Here is a 19,236-nt window from a genome sequence, read left to right as displayed (position 1 = left end):
AAATTTTAGCCTACACAACAATACAGACGATAAACTAGTGTTCACATACACACATTGTTGAGTCCTACACTTGATTATCTTCTACAACTTCAGTGAATAAGCAATAATTTCACATCATAAATTTAACAGTATAAATTATGTATATTTTTAAATATAAATTGAACTTAAACATCAATATTAAAACAGATACATGATAGCTAGTCATAATTGGATTGACAAATTAGTCTGTGTAAATGTTAGGCGTGCACTTAGCCTCTTGTACCCTTCTCACCTTTTTGTTGCTCAGAGGGGTGTAATAAAATGTTCCAAACATACTCAAGTAGTATTAGAACGAGGCCATTACTGTGTGGTTAATACAGTTCTAAAACTGCGAAACTAAAGATGAGAATAAAAGTTGATTTTAGAAGCCTGACCCTACTGAAACAGTAGTATATGTTATAATACAAAGTATTAGGCCTAATTAGTATTGGTTAAACTGGTATTTTATAAAATGGTTATAACATATATAATTAATACTAGATTATGCTATTACAGTATGGTTATACAATTCTAAAACTGCGAAACTGGAGCTCAGAATAAAAGTATTAATTTTAAAAACCTAACCATATTAATATAGTAATATAATATTTGATATAGTACAAAGTATTAGGCTTAACTAGGCATACTATAAATCAAAACAGAAGGGTAGAAAACCCTGTTACGTTGTGGCCTCGCTAAGTTAACCACGGTTAATTTGAATATTTTTCGTTGCATTTGTACATTTCTTTTACTTATTGAGTTTCGGTCTCTTTTTTTTGTGCTATTTTGATTTTTAAGTGAAGTTCCAGTATCTCTATATTCATGTTTCGTTTTTTTCCTAATGTGTATATATATATTTTTTCAGACTTGCAGACCCCATGTGAAACTATTCTACTACAACTAAATTTCCAAAAGGTTAACGATAAAAAATACTGGAATACTTGCTTAATGCATCAAATTATTTGCCTGATTCTTATTTAGAATGTAAACAGTTAAATAACATGCTTTTTGATGTAGGAAGATTAAACACTGAACACAATAATTGTTTCACTTCTCATTGGTGAAACAATTATTGGTGAGTTTTAGGTCACTTAAAATATTATTCTTTGACGGAGCCGTGTATTTCTTGGATAAAAACATATGAGATGAATATACACGCACAAGGCTCAGTGTTCTGCAGGCTTGCAACACTAAGACCTAGGTTTCGATACCCGTGGTGGGCATAGTGCAGATAGTTCTGTATCCTTGCGCTCAACAACAGCTAACCACACCTACGAACAATTCAAAAGAAAAAAATGAGATCGAGATTTGGTTAATTGTACAAACTACTGGTTACAACTTCTGTGTATTTTACGTACAAATTTGTCACACCACTTTTTACACTAGGTGGGGTAGTATGGAAACGCAAATTGACTCAATACGTATGTATTCCACTGGTGGCAAGTGTTATGAAAACGAGTGATAATTGTGTTATTAAGTAAATTATCAGACGTGAAATTTCTTTCTGTTCGCTAAACCAGATCTTGTCTAACGATAGAAGGCGAACTGCATGACGGTCCACATCGAGTTTACAAAGTTTCCTATTGCGTTTCTTTCCTTATCACGGATATTCATACTCGACTCGTTGCACGCTTTGTCGTAGCATGAGGATATGCTGTGATTAGCTGGTATAACCGGGAATAAACCGTATTCGCGATTATTATAATACATACAACTTGATGCTGGGCAGAGTAATAAGCACTCTAAAATAAAATAGCAGAAGAGGGGTACGAGGGTTAATAAGGAAGGTTAACAGTAATAAAACCAGCTTCTTGACCAGCAACGCTCTTTGAGGTTTAATATGGCGGAAGGGTCATATTCCTTTGGGCCTAGTGGCTTCTGTAATCTCTCTTTTTGTTATTTTTTAGGTGAAAACGCAATAGCACGTGACCTGGTACTGGATTGTACTGTAGTTTTACAGCACGCACACACATACAGTAAAAAGTGTAAAAATGATATTACGTTGTCAGTTTTTTCTTGTATTCGAGTGGGGGGCTATCCTACACGACTTTTGGAAGCTCTAATCTTTACTGTTTCGTGTCCTAATATTTTATTATTTAAGTCTACCGTACAGTTCTGAATAGCTGCTAGTCTATGAACATATAACGCAATTAGATTTGTATCTGACCTGTTTTTTAAATTGTCTATTTGTTTATGAAAATATTACCCTTGTTGCATTTTTTAAATATTGTGTTATTCTGGAAGTGTGAAACTTGTTATGACTGTAAAGAAAGATATTTTAAGTTCTAGGGTAAAATAGAAAGGGGGTAAGGTAGACAATTAGGGAAGAAGATCCACTGTATATCTAGAATAAGGCTCAGGCATGGCCAGGTGGTTAAGACACATGACACGTAATCCGAGAGTCGCGGGTTTGAATCCCTGTCACAACAAACATGCTCGCCCTTTCAGCTGTGGGGGCGTTATGTGACGGTCAATCCAACTATTCGTTGGTAAAAGAGTAGCCTAAGAGGTAGCGGTGGGTGATGATGACTACCTTCCTTCCCTTACACTCCTAAATTAGGAATGGCTAGCGCAGATAGCTCTTGTAGCTTTATGTGAAATTCAAAAACAAACACAATATCTTGAATAAAGGGCTCATCAGGATCGACTTTGTTCGCCCTTGAGTATTTTACTGTTTGTGCCCACCCGCTCGAGAGAGTAACCAACCATTTATTTGAAAATGCATACTTACAAGACGAGTATCGTATTAACTTCTGTGATTCGATGCTTGTAAATGTTTTTGTGAATCTCTTGCTTTATTTCTAGTAGATGCGACTAGTTCTAACCAGTTTTATTACGTAATTCTTTACCGCGGTTGACATTCCTGTTTTGTGATACAATTTGTTTGACGTCACACATACGTCTGTTTCTTATCTCACTACTGGTCGTTTTCCATATTTTTTTTTTTCCGTTTCTTCCACGAGTTTCTTACGTGGTGACCTGAAGTTTGGCTATTAATTCGTGTAAACAGACTTAAATACACGTTAAAGTATTCCTTAGACTTGTTTGATAGTTCATTTTATACACTAAAACAAGGTTGCTCGGGGAGGATAGGGGTGTAGGCATTTTGCACTGGGCGTCAATCATCCCTCCCCTCATTACTGTTTAATAAAAAAGAAAAGAAAAAAAAGAGAAGTTGGTCATGGTCAGGGATAACAAACCGAATAATCAAATATAGGGTCCTTTGAAATATAAAATGGTCGAAGAAACTTGTGAACTGTGAAGCTGCTTTTACGTGAAAAAACACAAACTGTCGATTTATTTGATTGGCATCAATGAACCTGTATTTGAATTAACTTTCAAAAGAATGATATACGGCTTTTATGAAGGGGACCACCATATTTTCAGCTTGCCCTGCCCTTCTTTGCAGCCCTTGGACGGCTTTGCCCAAACGTAAATAATCGATATTGTTCCTTCTTATATAAATGGATTTATATTTGTTTATTATTACTGATATTTTTATTGTATATTAGAATTATGATGATCGTTTCGCATTGTTAGCTTAGGAGACAGATTTAGGACTACCCGCATCTTGTGATATTATTGGGTGTGCGGCCGAAAATATCGCAAATAGCGAGAGATCCCAAGTGATGAGTCAGTGTGTTTTAATCATTATAAGATTTGCTGTTTTACCACTTTATCTACTACCGTCTAGCACGATATATTAGCTTTCTCTGATCGGAAGTTGATAACAAAAGAACTGACTGCAAAAATATTTGCTTTTTTTCAATTACAGGCCGATTTGTGTGGAATAAAGTGGCGCCGCCTATGTGCCGACAGCATATTATGTGTGGATCCGCTGGATGACCCTGTACTCTCCTCCTACAGTAAATGTCTTGCCGCCGGTATCCTTTGTGTTTGGCGCCGTGTAGCCTCTAGACTTGGCCCCGATCTCCACCGCCCAGCGGACACCAATCAGTTGAGTTACAACAAAGAACTGTGGGTATTTTGGTACGGTGAAGAACCTGATTTGTCGGGGTTGGTGTTAGGACTAACAGGTACGCTTTTAGTTTATTTACCGTTACCTTGACTTACGATACAGTAAGGGGCTCGAAACCCCTTAACCGTTAGAATAAAAGTAAGTTATAGTTCTTAGAGTTTTGAATTGTTTAATACGTTGACGGGTAATGGTAGTGAAGTGTGATAAGATTACAGATATTTACCAAAAGCTCTACAGACTTAATTACATGCGTTTTAAAAATCAGTTTGTGTTCGCATTTCTGGTGGACGAAGTGACATTAACGCTGCTATGAGCACGTGAAAGAAGGTCATAATGCATGTATTTTAGGTCCACGTTTGAAGCACGTGACGTCATTTGGTTTAGGTTTTAGTTACATGTGATAAGGTATTGTGTCTATATTTGATATGGCTGTATGTTCTTCTTTCAAGGGACTTGCATTTAATTACAAATAGTTACAGATTGTTGGAGGTTTTAATGTTTAATAATAATAATAATAAGTCTTGTATCTTTGCTACGTCACTATGGACATGACATTTTCCGATATTACACGAATTTTTTAATCGGTCTGAGGCTATTTGTTCATCTAGTTTATTTTAAAGACTATTCCACATTTTAACCGGGAATTGTGTAACCACCCTGTAGGCTGTTTGTGTTCCCGTAGTGTATTTTAAGACTTGTGTATTTTACCCGGGAATTTTCACCCCCCCCCATTATTCTATTTATTCCTTTAGTTTCCTTTTAAGATTGTTTTGTATTCTAACGTCGAATTTTTTTAAACCATCCATTAAGTTATTTGTTCATGTAGTTTATTTTTAAGATAGTTCTAATTAGACAGCATTGCGACATCGTATGGGAACAACGTCACCCATCAACACAACTGATAAAATGAATCCCACAAAGAGATTTTAAGATAATATTTTAACGTATTATGAAAGAGAGAGTTTTTATAAATTTTTAAACGTCGTTAAAAATATCCTACAAACATAATATAAAGTGTAACAATAAAAGTTGAAAAACGAAATAGCCAAGGAGTCAAAGTTGAGAAATGAAAAAAACGCCGTTTTTAAAAGTCAGTCTTCATGACAGTGATGAACGACGCGTTAGGCGATTAACCTTATAACTGAGGTGGGCTTTTTTACCCTAGATATGCTTCTCTGTTGTCAATGTTCAGCGAACATTGTGACGTATGTGTCTGCTTTGAAAATCAAAAGTACCTGTTACAGTTCACCATCGACTCGCGTGCATCGTTTATGTCGTCGCTAGTTTTAGTGGCTGTATCGATTATTTATCCGTTATCTTCGATCTCAAGAAACAAAACGTGGGCTGGATGTGAACAGTGAATTTTCAGCGCACGAACAAAAATAAAATAAATTGTCGGGCAGAAAATATGTGTGAAACTAACGTTTTCTGAAATGTATTTATGTATATACATATATATAAGCAAAATATTTTAGGCTTCGCATATAATTTTAGGTTTGTCTTAAGGGAAATAAATTTTCCATGACTTTCGTCTTTCCTATAGTTTTACTACATATCTCAGATTACGTTCTAACAAACGTACAGGCAAGGTCAGTCTCAGACCAGTTATCTTGACGAACATTATCGGATGTCCGCTGTCCCTCAGACGTAGATTTCTAAAATCACGTTTGGGCAACTTAAAGACACAAAAGTTCATGGAGGAGGTGGGTGGGGTGGAAACTTTGGGAAGCTGTGTCAGCCCTTGCTTGCTAGATGTTTAACCGCCCAGCTTTGTCGCAGTAGTTTCTGGGGTCGGAACATTCTCTCTCGTAACTACCAGCTTTTTCGGATAATGTGCTTTCGAAACCCGTTCAGCTGTGTGTGATTTCAGTTTCTACACAGAATGTTAGTGCCATCCTTCTTTAAACAGTTGTGTTTGGGGTTTCGTAGTTTAATAATTCTGTACTACTTTTTCTCCAAAAGGACTATGCTACAAACTTCCAGCCACAAATATATCCATAGGACTAGTGTACGCTCATTAATCTGAAATTTGCAATAAATCTTATCCTAAACATCGCATTACTGTTCCTGTTTTAATGTTACGCCTCTTTTTTAACGTATACAGACTGCTCTTATGTATAGTGTGATTTAAACCTCTGTTAATTTGTTTGGTACCAGTAATATAAACTCGAAGGTTGAAAAACTTGTGGTCATAACTACGTTAGTAGCAGTATTTCTTCTTCTTTGTCTATCGTTCAGTTCAGCTGATGACTTCTGGTATTGACGAAGGCCAAATGACTCTTTGGCAGTGACATATGGGAAGCAAAAGATGGATTCAAATTGATATTTTACACGCTTTTGATCTTGAATTCAAATAAAGGAATAAAAAGGCTTCTCCGAACGTGATTTTTCCCCCCAAATTGTAACTGTTCCAGTTTTCAATTTCTCGCCAGCTTTCGACGTTTAAACCGTCATTTTTTAAGAGTACCCAAACGTTATTTATACGAACTTGACTGGAGAATGTCTACGTTTTTTCATTGGTCATATCAGTTGTAATGTCTTTATTATTTGGATCGAAAAATATCGATATAAAAGTTTGGATGTTTTTATGATTCGTAACATCCAGGCGTCTGGATGTTAAACCGGAATATTTTCAACTGTTAGTTTTGATCTGTATAAGGTGTTAGGACTAATTTTAGTCCTTTGTAGTCCGTATTAAAATTCACCCGTCTGTCTATCGACGCACATGGACACAATAAATTGTTACTGGTTGTGCGGTATCCATTGACGGAATTACGTTGTTGGTAGCAGTGGCCTAAATAGAAAGTGAACTGTAATTATTGCAGGACTTCATGATCACAGTACTGATGTATATTTGCTTATTTTAGCGTAACTTATACTTTCTGTACAACAATATTTTTCATCTTATATATACATAAAGCGAAAGAGTATTTTAAAATATTGAAATTTTAGTGTTATCTTTATATGTAGTTAGTTCACTATCTAAACTTTCACTTTAGAGTAGTGGAAGTTATGTGGTGTCATTAAAAAACAACTTTCATCGAAGAAACCAGTTCTTTAGTGATAAAATATAAGTGGATTTGAAGATGTATTAAAACACTTTTATTGAATATTTAACTTTGATGTTGTTTAAGAGTTCCTATTACTCCTCGGAACTCAGTAGCAAGTCTGAAATCTCGTGATGATAAAAATCGAGTTTCAAATAACCGTGGTGGACAGAGCATAGACAGCCTATTGTGTAACCTTGCGCTTAACAACAAACCAAATATGTAAGGTTTTTTCAGTCGTTTTCACTTTAGTATACATTAACCTAAATTAATTTAGGCATGTGAGCCTTCAGTAGGCGATACTGAAGACATAGCAGAGGGTACAGCCAATCAAGGAGTGTATTAGGTCTCTTCGTCACAGGTTCACTTTTTCAACTTCACCTGTAGTGAAAAAGATAAGGACATTTAACATTTACAAAAAGAGATTTATGTCGGAGATCGCTGTCCTGAGTTTGGGTCTGACATTGTGAGCAAATAAGGAAATGGAATATCGCACGTGTTTGAAACTTTTTTGAGTTTCCATAATTTGTTATTAATACCAGTTACTAAGTTTATATCTTCAGATCAATGTATTTTTGACGAAATCTTAATTACGTTTAATTTGTCATTTAAATGATGTTAATAGTGTTGCTTATCTTTAGAAGCAAAAATTCAAACGTACACAAGTTAACGAGCTGTCTCGCGTTCTGTATGATTATTGCTGTTTGACTGTGGTAATTATTAGTGTTGTGTTTCACAATTTATAGTGTGTACTCGAATGATTTAGACGTGAAATTTGTAAAAAATAAACGACAAACAAAGATGACTTCTATTGTTTAATTAGTACTGTAGTATTTTATAAGGTATTGTAGTTATGTTTGTGTGACGACAATGAACCCAAGTTTATGTATCAAGTTAGTCATATTAGCTGAATTTTAATGATAAAAGTTAGTTGATATCAACTTTGTTACGTGTGTCTCCGATACTCGGGTGGTTACAATGCCACATAAAAGTACTGCTTATATTTGTAATATACCCCCATTGTTAACTTCTGGGATGCCCTCTGTGTTTTACGTGAACATTTTGCGATTTTATCTATTTTTTTTTTTGTTAGCTCTTTACATTGATTGCTGTGATATAAAGTTTTGTTTGTTGTTAAGCACAAAACTGCATAATGGGCTGTCTGTGCTTTGGCTACATAGGGTATCGAAACCAAACCCGATTTTTGGTGTTATCAACTCGCACTTACAGCAAAGACACTGGGAGAGGGGTCAAGACAACAACAACAAAAAAAAAAAAAAAAAAAAAACGCCTTAATTGGTACAAAATATGTCGAACCTGCTGGTATTGGGTGGTTCAGCTTGATCTGATGTGAAGGTTTTATATCACAGAGGGCGCTCAGTCACTACGAAAATTTACTTTGTTCTAAGATAAAATAACCCACACATGCATACATAAGGTTATTTATTAGTAAATTGTTATTGCTTCATTTTAAGAAAGATGCACGTTTAGTTCATTACTTTGAATACTGAGACATAGATTAATAGTTTGTCTGGTAGGTGGACGTTTAAACAAAGTGATTAAATATGTATTCCATCTAGTGGTAATTTGTTGAATTTCTCAATTTTTATCATTGGTTAATTATTATCACTGATTTTAATTTTGTTACCATAGGCTGACTATTGTCGCCATCATATGATGCAAGAATTTTTGCGCACAAAATTTCGAACGTCTTAAAAATCCGCGAATCTTTGCGCATAGGCTGTTAGGCATATTCACAGAAGCCATAAACGGAAAATTAAGCATTTTCTGTACTCAACAAAAACATGTATTTTTAAATCGACATCTTTATATATAAAACTAGGAATGCTTATGGCTTTTTCTAAAAAAAAATTCAGCTGTGTTTATATAATTCTTGGAACAGATTTATAAGGTTTGTGGAAATGTGATTTTCATTATTTCCTAGAACAGATGAACGAATAATGTCAAATGAAGTTACTGAAAAACACGTGGTAGTCATGGCAACCACGAGAATGATGTGATAAGGAGACAAACCCAAAAGTTGCTGTTACAACGATTCTTAAGAAAGGTTTAATTTTTATTGGATCTAAGATCCAGAAAGTATTCGAATTTTTTTAAATATTATTATTAATGTTTTAAAAAGACGAAAACTATAATTTTAAAAATGCTTCGATTAGTATAGTCTGTTGACCTTTGGCTAGCCTAAGTATTCCTTCCATTTCCCTTTCCAACTACTAGTCTGAATAACATTTAAATTATTTTTCAACCCCTTTCTTCAATTGACAATATAGATTCACTGCCTTTTTACCCCTTAAGAATTAAGCAATGCCAGTAAGTATAACGACCTATTTTTTACTGGGCCGGGTGGTGGGCGTGGCTAAAATGGAATAGTGTACCGGTCTGTGAATCTGCACTTAGGGACCGTCTCAGCGTTTCGCAGTATCGGTCAAATAAGAGTTGGAGGTGTGTGCAGAACTACCTTGTGTTGCTGCGCGCGCACATATGAACAAGCAGAATGGAACAACGCATTTACTGCATGTGGTATTTGAAGAATATAAAATAACAAGTTGATTGAACCATTGACCAAGTTAGATGTAAAGGGTGTGTATTTATTTATCTGATGGTAATTTACATATGTTTTAAAAAGTCGTTTTCATAAAAAAATGGAATTATAATCACTTGTGGTATGTTTTAGTAAAAGCCTAGGGCACAGTGAAACAAACGAAAATAATTTTAAACAGGATAGACAACACGCGGTGGTAAGGACAAATAAAGGGTGTAAAATGAGATTAAAACACATTCATAGGTTATTATGGACATAAAATAACACGCGAGTTTTTCGCATGAAATTAAATGGCTTGAACGGAATATTAAAATGCTAACTTTCATTAAATAGCATTATATTTTTGCGCTCAAAGTTAAACGACCCGGGTCGAGTATTAAAATATTAACAGTGTTATGAAAGGTTATTATAAAAAAAACTCGAAACGAGTATTTTCAAAGCCTTTATAAAATTATAGTTGCTCGTGTGAAAAAGACCTGCGTTTTTAACGCGCTTAACCAACCGTTAACGTATGCACATGAACATTTCTTGTTATGACGCAAAGCGTGCGTAAATGGAATTTAAACATACCACACTGACGTATGTTTCACACGTATTTGACAGTGTCTTGTTTTTCCACACGCTCTAATGACAGAGATAACTTGCAGTAATAAACGTGGTCGAAGTTATTCAAATTAAGCTTAAGTTATTTCAACCGACGACAACGAACGTATAGTTTATACCTCCATTAGCCTTTGTTTTCCGAAATTGACACATTTATTTTTATAAATAGAATATTAACTGTCTATGAATCCTGGTTCTAGTTTTGGGTTACTGGTAAAATGCAGACGTAAATTCAGTGTGCGTAGCGCACTCGTGTCTAAAAAGGAAGAATCGTATTTGTCTGTTTATTGTCTGACAAAACAGTGTTGTTGTCTGAACAGGGAAGACATGCATATATCATTACAAAACATTATTTTGTTAACACCACTAAAATCGCAGGATTACATTAAAAGTTAGCGTTTGAAAACGATTCTAAGCCTAAACATTTTTAGAAAAATAAGTAGTTGTAAGTAAAGTTTTAGTCGATTGTCACTTTCATGTACGATGTGAAATTTTTATATTCTACGGCTATTGGTGTTACTTTCGCAAAATTTATTTTTTGTAACTAAATAATTTAGAACGTAGCTCATGACGTCATCAAGATGGTAATAAAACAAGGGGAACTGGTGTAGGAGTTAAAATAGTATGCCAGTTTGCTAACCCGTGTATGCCACACTAAAATGGGCATAGAACCCGTCTGCTTGATTTAATTCGTCTCTTATGCAGTATCCAAAGTAAGACTATTTGCCCTGACCGTGTCTACATATTGATCTGTAACTGGGTGCGTTTAGCCCGCGCGGAGAATCGGTTGTATGCTTGCGTGCTCTCACCCGTGGAAGCACTGTGGGCTGTCCTCGAGTGCAGTTCTACGGAGGCAGGTCGTGATGGCGCTGGTGGTTTGGTTTTCAAGAGAGAGATAAGTGCTGAACTTAAAAATTAGACCCCAGTTTAGATATGTATAATTTGCGAGGTTAAATACTGTTTATAAATTTTATACTAGTTAACATTACATCATTGGATTTGCCAAATTGACAGTATTTACATTGTTAATTTTTGTCTCGTTTTGTGCGTAAAACCCTCTTGGAAACAATACTTTACAACTATAAAGCACATTTTCTTCATGTGTTTTTTTTTAATGTCGCACTATTTTGTTGTGATTAAAGGGCAACAGAAAAATATATCTGACGTCACACGCGTTATTTAAGAAAAGTAAGTCTCGTATACGGCATTTTTGGAGATACTGTAGTTCAGAGAGGTCACGTTTGTGGTTCGGTTATCCTGCTTGCTTTGTTACATATGTATGCGCGCGTGTGCCTGTAGTTGCGGTAATATCCACGCTGCTCACTAGAAAATGTAGGTACGTTCATCGCCGTATTGATCTGAGAAATCACGGGAACGCGCGGCAGTGCAAGTGATATGGGAAGATATATATGAAGCGACTGGGTGGCAGGCATGCGGCGCCAAAGCTCCAGGCCCAAGTAATTAATCTTCCATTGGAGTAGAGCGACATTAAATTCAGGACAACGCCGCCAGGGCTTAATATGTACCTGTTGAACGGAATTGGTTACGTAAATGATATTTCGCAAGAAAATAAAAAAGGAAAGCAAACGTTTTAATAATGTTAGTGTCAAAATATGAACATGTGGAAAAGAAGGAAAGCAAAAAAAAAAAAGAAAAAAACAACATGAAAGCAAATGTTTTAATGGTCCTGTAAGTGGTTATGAGTTGTATTTGGCCATTGTTTGTCTTTATGTTTGTGTTTAATTGATGTTTTCTTAATGGTCAGAAGGTGTGATATTACATCACAGTAATGATCACATCATTCTTTACAGGCCCATTATGGGTTTTAAGTAATGAGATGTTACAATTTAATGATTCTGCCAAGAAAGATGTGGGCATTTACTCATCCCAAAGGTGTTATGCTTGAAATAAATTGTTTATTGAGAAGATCCACATTAAACTCTAATCATTAATGATTATTGTGTGATAGATCATCACTGATTTTTAATTATAGTGCTACTTATTGTCTAGGTACAATTTTCTGGTGGGTGAGAAACTAAACTGCGAACTGAGACTTATTTGTTAGTGCCATAAAAACATTTTTGATACATTTTAAAAGTTGAATTTAAATGTAGTTTTAACTTTATATTGTACAACAGAAATGCAACATCAAATTTTGAAGCAGGTGAAGGAGAAGTACAATCTCCTGTCAGATTTTAAGATTAATATACTTTAATGCTGTAATTGGTGACAAGATGAATGCAGAATTGTCTTGTCATACTTTTCTAGCAGTTTAGAATAATATGGAATAAAATTCTTGTATGAAATCAGATGCAAACTAATAACCTATTTAGGAAGTTTTTCTAAGTGTATCTAAAGACATAGGTAATAACCAATGTTTCAAATTTGTTTCACAGAAGGGGATCAAGGATCTCTGGAAAATGGTCTTTCGTACGAAAGTCGGACACTTCTTTTTAAAGCTTTTCACAATTTGATTGAAAGGTGAGCTTTTGTTTTTGATTTAGTTTATAAAATTATTTGTGAATGTTCAAAACAAGTTTTTTTTTAATGTTGTATTTGATGCAAGATGTTTTATGCATGATTGTGAGAGATCTGGTTGTATTTCTTTGGTACTTTTCTTGTTTTTGTTCTTTTTCAACTTAACAGTAGATACAATGAATGGTGTTTAAGTTTTAAGTGAGTTAAATCCATATTTTATGGATTTTTGGTAACTGTATTTGGTTAGCTATTTCACTCTATAGCAGGTTGTAAGAAGTTTCAGTGTACTTGATGGCTAATAATGTAGCTCTAGTTAACAAATTAATTATTGTAACTTAATAAACATTACATTTAGTGCACTTGTAGTATTGTAATGACTATTGTTCAGGTGATGATAATTCCGTTTTTATTTTTAACAGACACACGTGAAAGTTAAAATGTGTATTATGATTATTACAACAGTTTAATGAAACGAAAGGTAATTATTGGATTTAATTAATTTAATAATTTATTAAGTTATTGTTTTTTAGATCTAATAAGATAAGTTCTATGATCATCAGATTTAATATGACAGTGAGTTTTATGATACTAGATCTAATAAGGTAGTAATATTCACACAGATGTCTTCTGTCTCGTGGATTTACCAGATTAGGGAAGTGGTTTGTACAGCCTTTGGAACCAGGAGAACAACCAGAACGAAGGTAAACTTTTGGTTATTTTTGTGGTTGAGTTTTTGATTTCTCAGGTTTATTTGATATAAATACTAAATGATAAAAAAACTCAATGTATTCCATACTTCTAATATTACATTGTGAAGTTATTGTAACTTTTTGTAATAAATCGAAACAAATGTCAGACATGTATGAAATTATTAAGGGAGGCTTTTATTAATGAATGATGGATGACTGCTTTTCAATTAACTGATGAATCATCAGTTTTGTAATTTGAAAATAAATCAATGCTGTTTTTTGTTTATCCTAAACAGATGTTTTGTAGAAAATGTAAAGATTTAGTAATGTTAGGATTATTAATTCTTAATAAAAACAAAAAATCAGTAATCCAATTTTTGAAATTTGTAATTGTATAATGAACTTAATTTACCTTCCAGTCTCATGCTGTTAGGTTGAGATCACGTTTGGCTCATTGTCTTCATGATTCTAATATTCTTGTAGACAAATTTATAACTTACCATGTTCAGTTAGTAAGTCTAATTGGTAACGTACATGTTTCTAAAGGAGAGGGTTAGCTATCGTTTATATTTTATGTTGTATTTGAATATTTTTAAGCAGGATATATTTGATGTAACTTGAGCTTACCACTTTTCTTTGGGAGTTTGATATAGATTAGTACCTGACTATCTTTATCGTGTGGAGTGTTAGGGTAGCAAATTAAGAGTTGTATATTGAAGTCTGAAATTGATTCGATAGCAGTGGGTGTCACTGACACCACCCAAAACAAGTGGTGTTTAGGGCATAAATTTGTGTGATTGATTGTCCACAACCTAGTGTGTGTGGGGTCTTTAATTTGTCTTGTGTAGTAGGTAACCACATTTTGCTAGTCCGGTGTGGATAGTACTCAGGACTGTTCATATTTTATGCTGGAGATCAAATCCAACCTCTTTGGTTGGCTCTTGCATAAGCCACTGGATCTATGAATCTTTGCATGGGGTTAATGGACTCCATGATAGGAAGTGGATCAGTAAGGTCGACAGGATTTGAGTTGGGTATTGGCGGTGATCTCAAAGTCATTGTTGATTGAAATTTCAGGTTCTGCCATAAAGTGGTCACACTCTTTGCTCTTCTAACAACAAGCTGACGAAAATAGTGTGGAGCTTTCTCCATTACACTGGAGATCTTTTCATTTTCTTCCCTTATGTTTTATGTATTTCATAACACTGTGAAAACTTAATGTGTCACATTAGGTCTAACTATCCAGATTTTTTTTCTCTTTATGCATAGAAACATAAAACAAGTATTCCTTTACTTTGAATTCCACAGAGAATCTCGTATATGTTGGGGAAAAAATATAGTAGTGGAAAGTACAGATGATAAAACTTGTATGGCTGAAATTGAGTCTTTCTGTGTTTATAAAATAGTTTTATAGTCTGGTTTGTTTTCTAATATCTGTTTGTTGTGCTTACAGAGTTTTAACTGGTAACACTGGTGGAACAAGTAACTACATCCTTTTTAGTACGTGTTTTCTTTAAAATATTGGAAAATTTGACATTTATCAGCAAATGTGAAGGAGATGTTATGTTCAGTTTTTGAAAATATATAGGTTAAGAACACATTACAGAAATGTTTTATCTCACTAAATAAATATTTCTTATCTCTCGTTTTGAAAACTTGTTTTTTTTACCAGTTTAGAGCAAATAATAACTTGATTTTTTTTGTGATTTTAGCATCCAGTTCTCTTTTTCCTTTAATTTCTTTATTCATGGGGAAAGTACGGTCTGTACGACTGTAGATGTCCGACAGCATTCGGCCATTCATCGACTGACAAAACAATATCTACTTCATGCACAGAGCTCCCACTCTGGTTTGCCAGGTAAGTGAGGATTTTGGGCTTAACAGAAGAATTAATGATATTAACTGCTGGAAACATTTGCATAACAATATATTAAAAGCATATCAAAGTTTTTACAAAGGCCTAATATTAGGTTTTGAACAATGTCAGAAGTTTATTTATTAGTAATATTAAGTAAGGTAAAGTTTCAACTTAAGTAAAGTACAGCAAAAATGTACACAAGTGTGAGAGTACTAAATTGTCTCTTAATAGAATATAGGCTGTGCTTAATAAAAGCTTAAACCAATGTTAGGCCTAAGACAAGAGAGTTTGTAGGTTTTTGGTATCTGCAATTAGAATTCCTTTCTAGAAACCCAGAATTTAAAGAAATACTGTTGCAATAATGATACTGATTTGACCACAAATATTTTGCAAGTCTGTTAGTATAATCATAGTTTACAGTTGCATGCAAGGCTGGATTAGGGTTTTATTGGCTCTTGGGTTTTCAACTCATAAAGGCCCTCTTGAGACAGAACCTCTACATGCAATGCATTTATAGTCATGGCTTGAGGCCCCCTAATTAGTGTGAGGCTCTGGGCTTCAGCCCAGTAAGCCTATGTCTTAATCTGGGGTTGTGTGTTATCTGAGGTGTGGACCTTATAGGAGGGTTATATTTTTGGATGATGTATTAAAAAAGCTTTACAGATTGTGTTTGTTAAATTTGTTCTCTTAGTACCATTTTTTGGTGGCATCTTAATGGTTAAATATTATTGGTAAAAGGTTTTAACTTGAACAAGTTATCTTGGTTGACTGCCTAGCTTCAAGTGAATAGAGAAAAAAATACATTGTTTATGGGGCTTGATGAGGTTCTAATTATCTATTTCTTAACAGTTGCCTTGTAACTGTAATTTAAGTTAAGTAAAATATAAAAGCATAGGCCTGCAAATTCAAACTTCATAAAAGTTATTTTTGTTTTGATAACAGATTTTCCTGATTCAACTATGTATTTTTTTTCTTAACAAGTTATCTTGGTTGACTGCCTAGCTTCAAGTGAATAGAGAAAAAAAATGCATTGTTTATGGGGCTTGATGAGGTTCTAATTATCTATTTCTTAACAGTTGCCTTGTAACTGTAATTTAAGTTAAGTATAATATAAAATCATAGGCCTGCAAATTCAAACTTCATAAAAGTTATTTGGTTTTGATAACAGATTTTCCTGATCCAACTATGTATTTGGAAAATAATATCCAATTTTTTCTATCATGTAGAGAATTTTTTTTTAAATTGGGGGAAAAAAAAACTTGCTCAACTTGACTAGAAACATAACAGAAAATGTTTGGATCATTTATACAACCTTTTGTTGCTATTGTGATGAATAAATGGTATTGAAAAGAAAAAAATAACAATGTGCAAACACAAACAAATACTATCCAGAAATGACATGTCATGTGGCCTGTTAACTGTTTATATACTAGTTGTGTGTTTCTTATGGGTTATAGAACTATGGTTAAGGCTTTCACATCATTGTTGGTGGAAAAAAAATGGATATAATTTTCAGATTCAGCAATTACAGAACATGTAACAATTTCAAGGCAATAAAATCGTTCCATGCCTGTATCATTGTGAAGTGTGAGAACATTGATTTTTCAGTTGATATTGAACTTAATATCTGTTTGTTTTCTTGTGATTATGCAATGACTAATCAGTTTACAGCAGATTAGGTGGTGCCTGTGTTTATGGGTGTTATGATACCAAATTGCATGTTTTATTCTGTCCTTTGGCATGAATTCATGTGATTATATGTATTTTATGCTACTGTTAAATTCAACCATGCTTTTTATTGTCAGTCGGACATATACACATATGTGCATATGAATAACATTTATTGCACTTTGTAATGAGTTCCGTATATCAAGAGTATGAAATATCTCATGAAATCCCACAGGTTGTAAAAGTAAAACCTGAATGGTATTACATCCTGTAAATTTAGTTTGTACATCTACAAAATTTGAAACTAGTTTAAATATCCCATTATTAAAGAACTAATTGTGATATTTCTGTAACACTATAATTTCTTTTCATGTAATGTCAAACATTTATAAACTTCCAGTTATTTTGAGCCCATACGGAATGGCTGGGACTTTGACTGGACAAAGTTACAAAGAAACTGATTCTGGATCTCAGAGACTGCTTGGAGAGTGGAGACAATTTTACCCTTTAATCAATAAAGACCAGAGCAGCAAGGACCATAGTAATGATGATGATGCACTGCCGTGTGCTGTGGAAGTGACTGTTGGTGAGTTTATATCTGTTAAAGCCCCTTGAAGTTATTTGAAAAATGTCATTAAAATTTCTATATATTTGTTAATGTTTATGTGTTACAGTATTCTGAATACATGTATAATTTGTGGTTAAACCTCAGTCTTTAGGTAGACTCAGAAACTCCCATTAAACTTCCAAATCTTTATCAAGTTTTCATGAAGCTAGATGTCTTAAGCATTGTATTTTTTTCTCTGAGTACCTACTTTATGAATGTTGTATTTCAGGTGGGGTTAAGATGAGGTACCCTACTTCTTATGTTTTAACTACTGATATGGAAGAAGCCATGTCGAGACTTTCAGCTTCTGCAAGTGCTGCTTCCAGCTTCCACTCAGCTGCACAGCCGTCCGTCAAGTCTGGTTTCCATGGTGGCGTTCTGACCCCTCCAACATCTCCTCGTGATCCTTCAGCTTGGATCGGAAACCGATCTGCCGTGAAACATACTTTTTTAAATCCACCAGGATCCCAGCCACAGTTCTCTGTTTCTGTTGGTCCTCAGCTCTCTACCACGTACAATTTGCAAGCAGGGGTTTGGCAAGACAGCACAACATTCCAGCCTGTGGCAGCTCCAGCCGAAAGTTCTGGGGTGGAAGACATAGTTGGTCATTGGAATTTCTCTGACCCCTGTGAAAGGTTGGATTGCTCCTGCTTTAGGTAATGTACATTTTAAATTGATATTATTAGCAATTAGCCTTATGTAACCAAATTTGTACAAGCTTTCTAAGTGGTGTATATTTTTCTCTGAGGGGGATAAAAATTGTGAAATTTAATGTAGCATTTGTATCATTTTATGGGCTGTAAAAATCCTGAATTTTGTTTGAAACTTTTAAAAAACAGTGGATGTACTTCCTTTTGTCCTATACTTTGCTGTCTTTATTGAAGTTCCATTTTAAAAATGTATTTAATTACTTGTTTCATGTTAATCAGTATGTTGTTTTTCCAGTCATGAATCATACAAGAGCATAGAGATTATAAAAAATTCACCTGTCCAACATTCTTGTCTTTCAGTGTGGCAAGTGTAGCAACACTGTTACCTTTATCAAACGTAGGAGAGTTGTGCTTTTCCAGTAATATTTCTGGTTGTGATCAATTTATAGCTTATAATTGTAGTTTATTTTTAATAATAATAAACATGCTGCTTAAGTACAACAGATTTATTGGTATATCCAAAGAAAAAAGGATTTGTGTCATCAAAATAGTTTGTCATTGCAGCTCATAGCATACCCTACCCTGAAAAGATTGTTCCTGTAGCCATTAATTCCACGCTCAGCCAAATGGAATGTATATCAACGTAAAATAAATGTCATATTAATCATAAATGGTGAAATTTTATTGGAAGAAATAACTGTGAGATATGGAGCTAGATGAAAAATAATTCAAACAAATCTTACATTTGCAAAGTTTACAGTTTTCACACACCTTGACCAAGACAAAAATGAAAGTTTAAAAAAATATTTTTTTTTATGAAGTCAACTGGTGAAGCAATATCAGTTCTGCAGTATGTCTGAATAATAGAATTAGGGTTATATTTATTGAGTTAAATTTCTAAAGTTAAGTTGTGAGTGTACACTTGATCTAACCATTCACCAGTCAGAAATGGATTGATAAATTCTATTTATTTGTATGACTAATGGAACTTGATAGTCAGTTAGTCATTGGGCTCAATAAACAATCGTATTTGGCTAATTGGTCATTCTTACATGAGACTTGGATAGTTGGAACAA

The 19,236-nt window shown here is 34.2% G+C and overlaps 1 protein-coding gene across 3 annotated transcripts in view; it reads left to right on the top strand.

Annotated features, from left to right (window-relative positions):
• Window positions 1-19,236, top strand: part of LOC143244194 (mediator of RNA polymerase II transcription subunit 13-like) — a 55,334-nt gene that overhangs the window by 9,265 nt on the left and 26,833 nt on the right. For all 3 annotated transcript variants that reach the window (XM_076488428.1, XM_076488427.1, XM_076488429.1), the window contains exons 2-7: window positions 3,794-4,055; window positions 12,607-12,691; window positions 13,309-13,389; window positions 15,090-15,235; window positions 17,304-17,489; window positions 17,740-18,166. In XM_076488428.1, the coding sequence (XP_076344543.1) occupies window positions 3,794-4,055; window positions 12,607-12,691; window positions 13,309-13,389; window positions 15,090-15,235; window positions 17,304-17,489; window positions 17,740-18,166 (1,187 nt within the window). The remainder of the gene's footprint in view (window positions 1-3,793; window positions 4,056-12,606; window positions 12,692-13,308; window positions 13,390-15,089; window positions 15,236-17,303; window positions 17,490-17,739; window positions 18,167-19,236) is intronic.

Source organism: Tachypleus tridentatus, chromosome 2 (genome assembly GCF_004210375.1).
Source record: "Tachypleus tridentatus isolate NWPU-2018 chromosome 2, ASM421037v1, whole genome shotgun sequence".
Classification (NCBI taxonomy): domain Eukaryota; kingdom Metazoa; phylum Arthropoda; class Merostomata; order Xiphosura; family Limulidae; genus Tachypleus; species Tachypleus tridentatus.
This window is presented reverse-complemented; position numbering and strand designations above follow the sequence as displayed.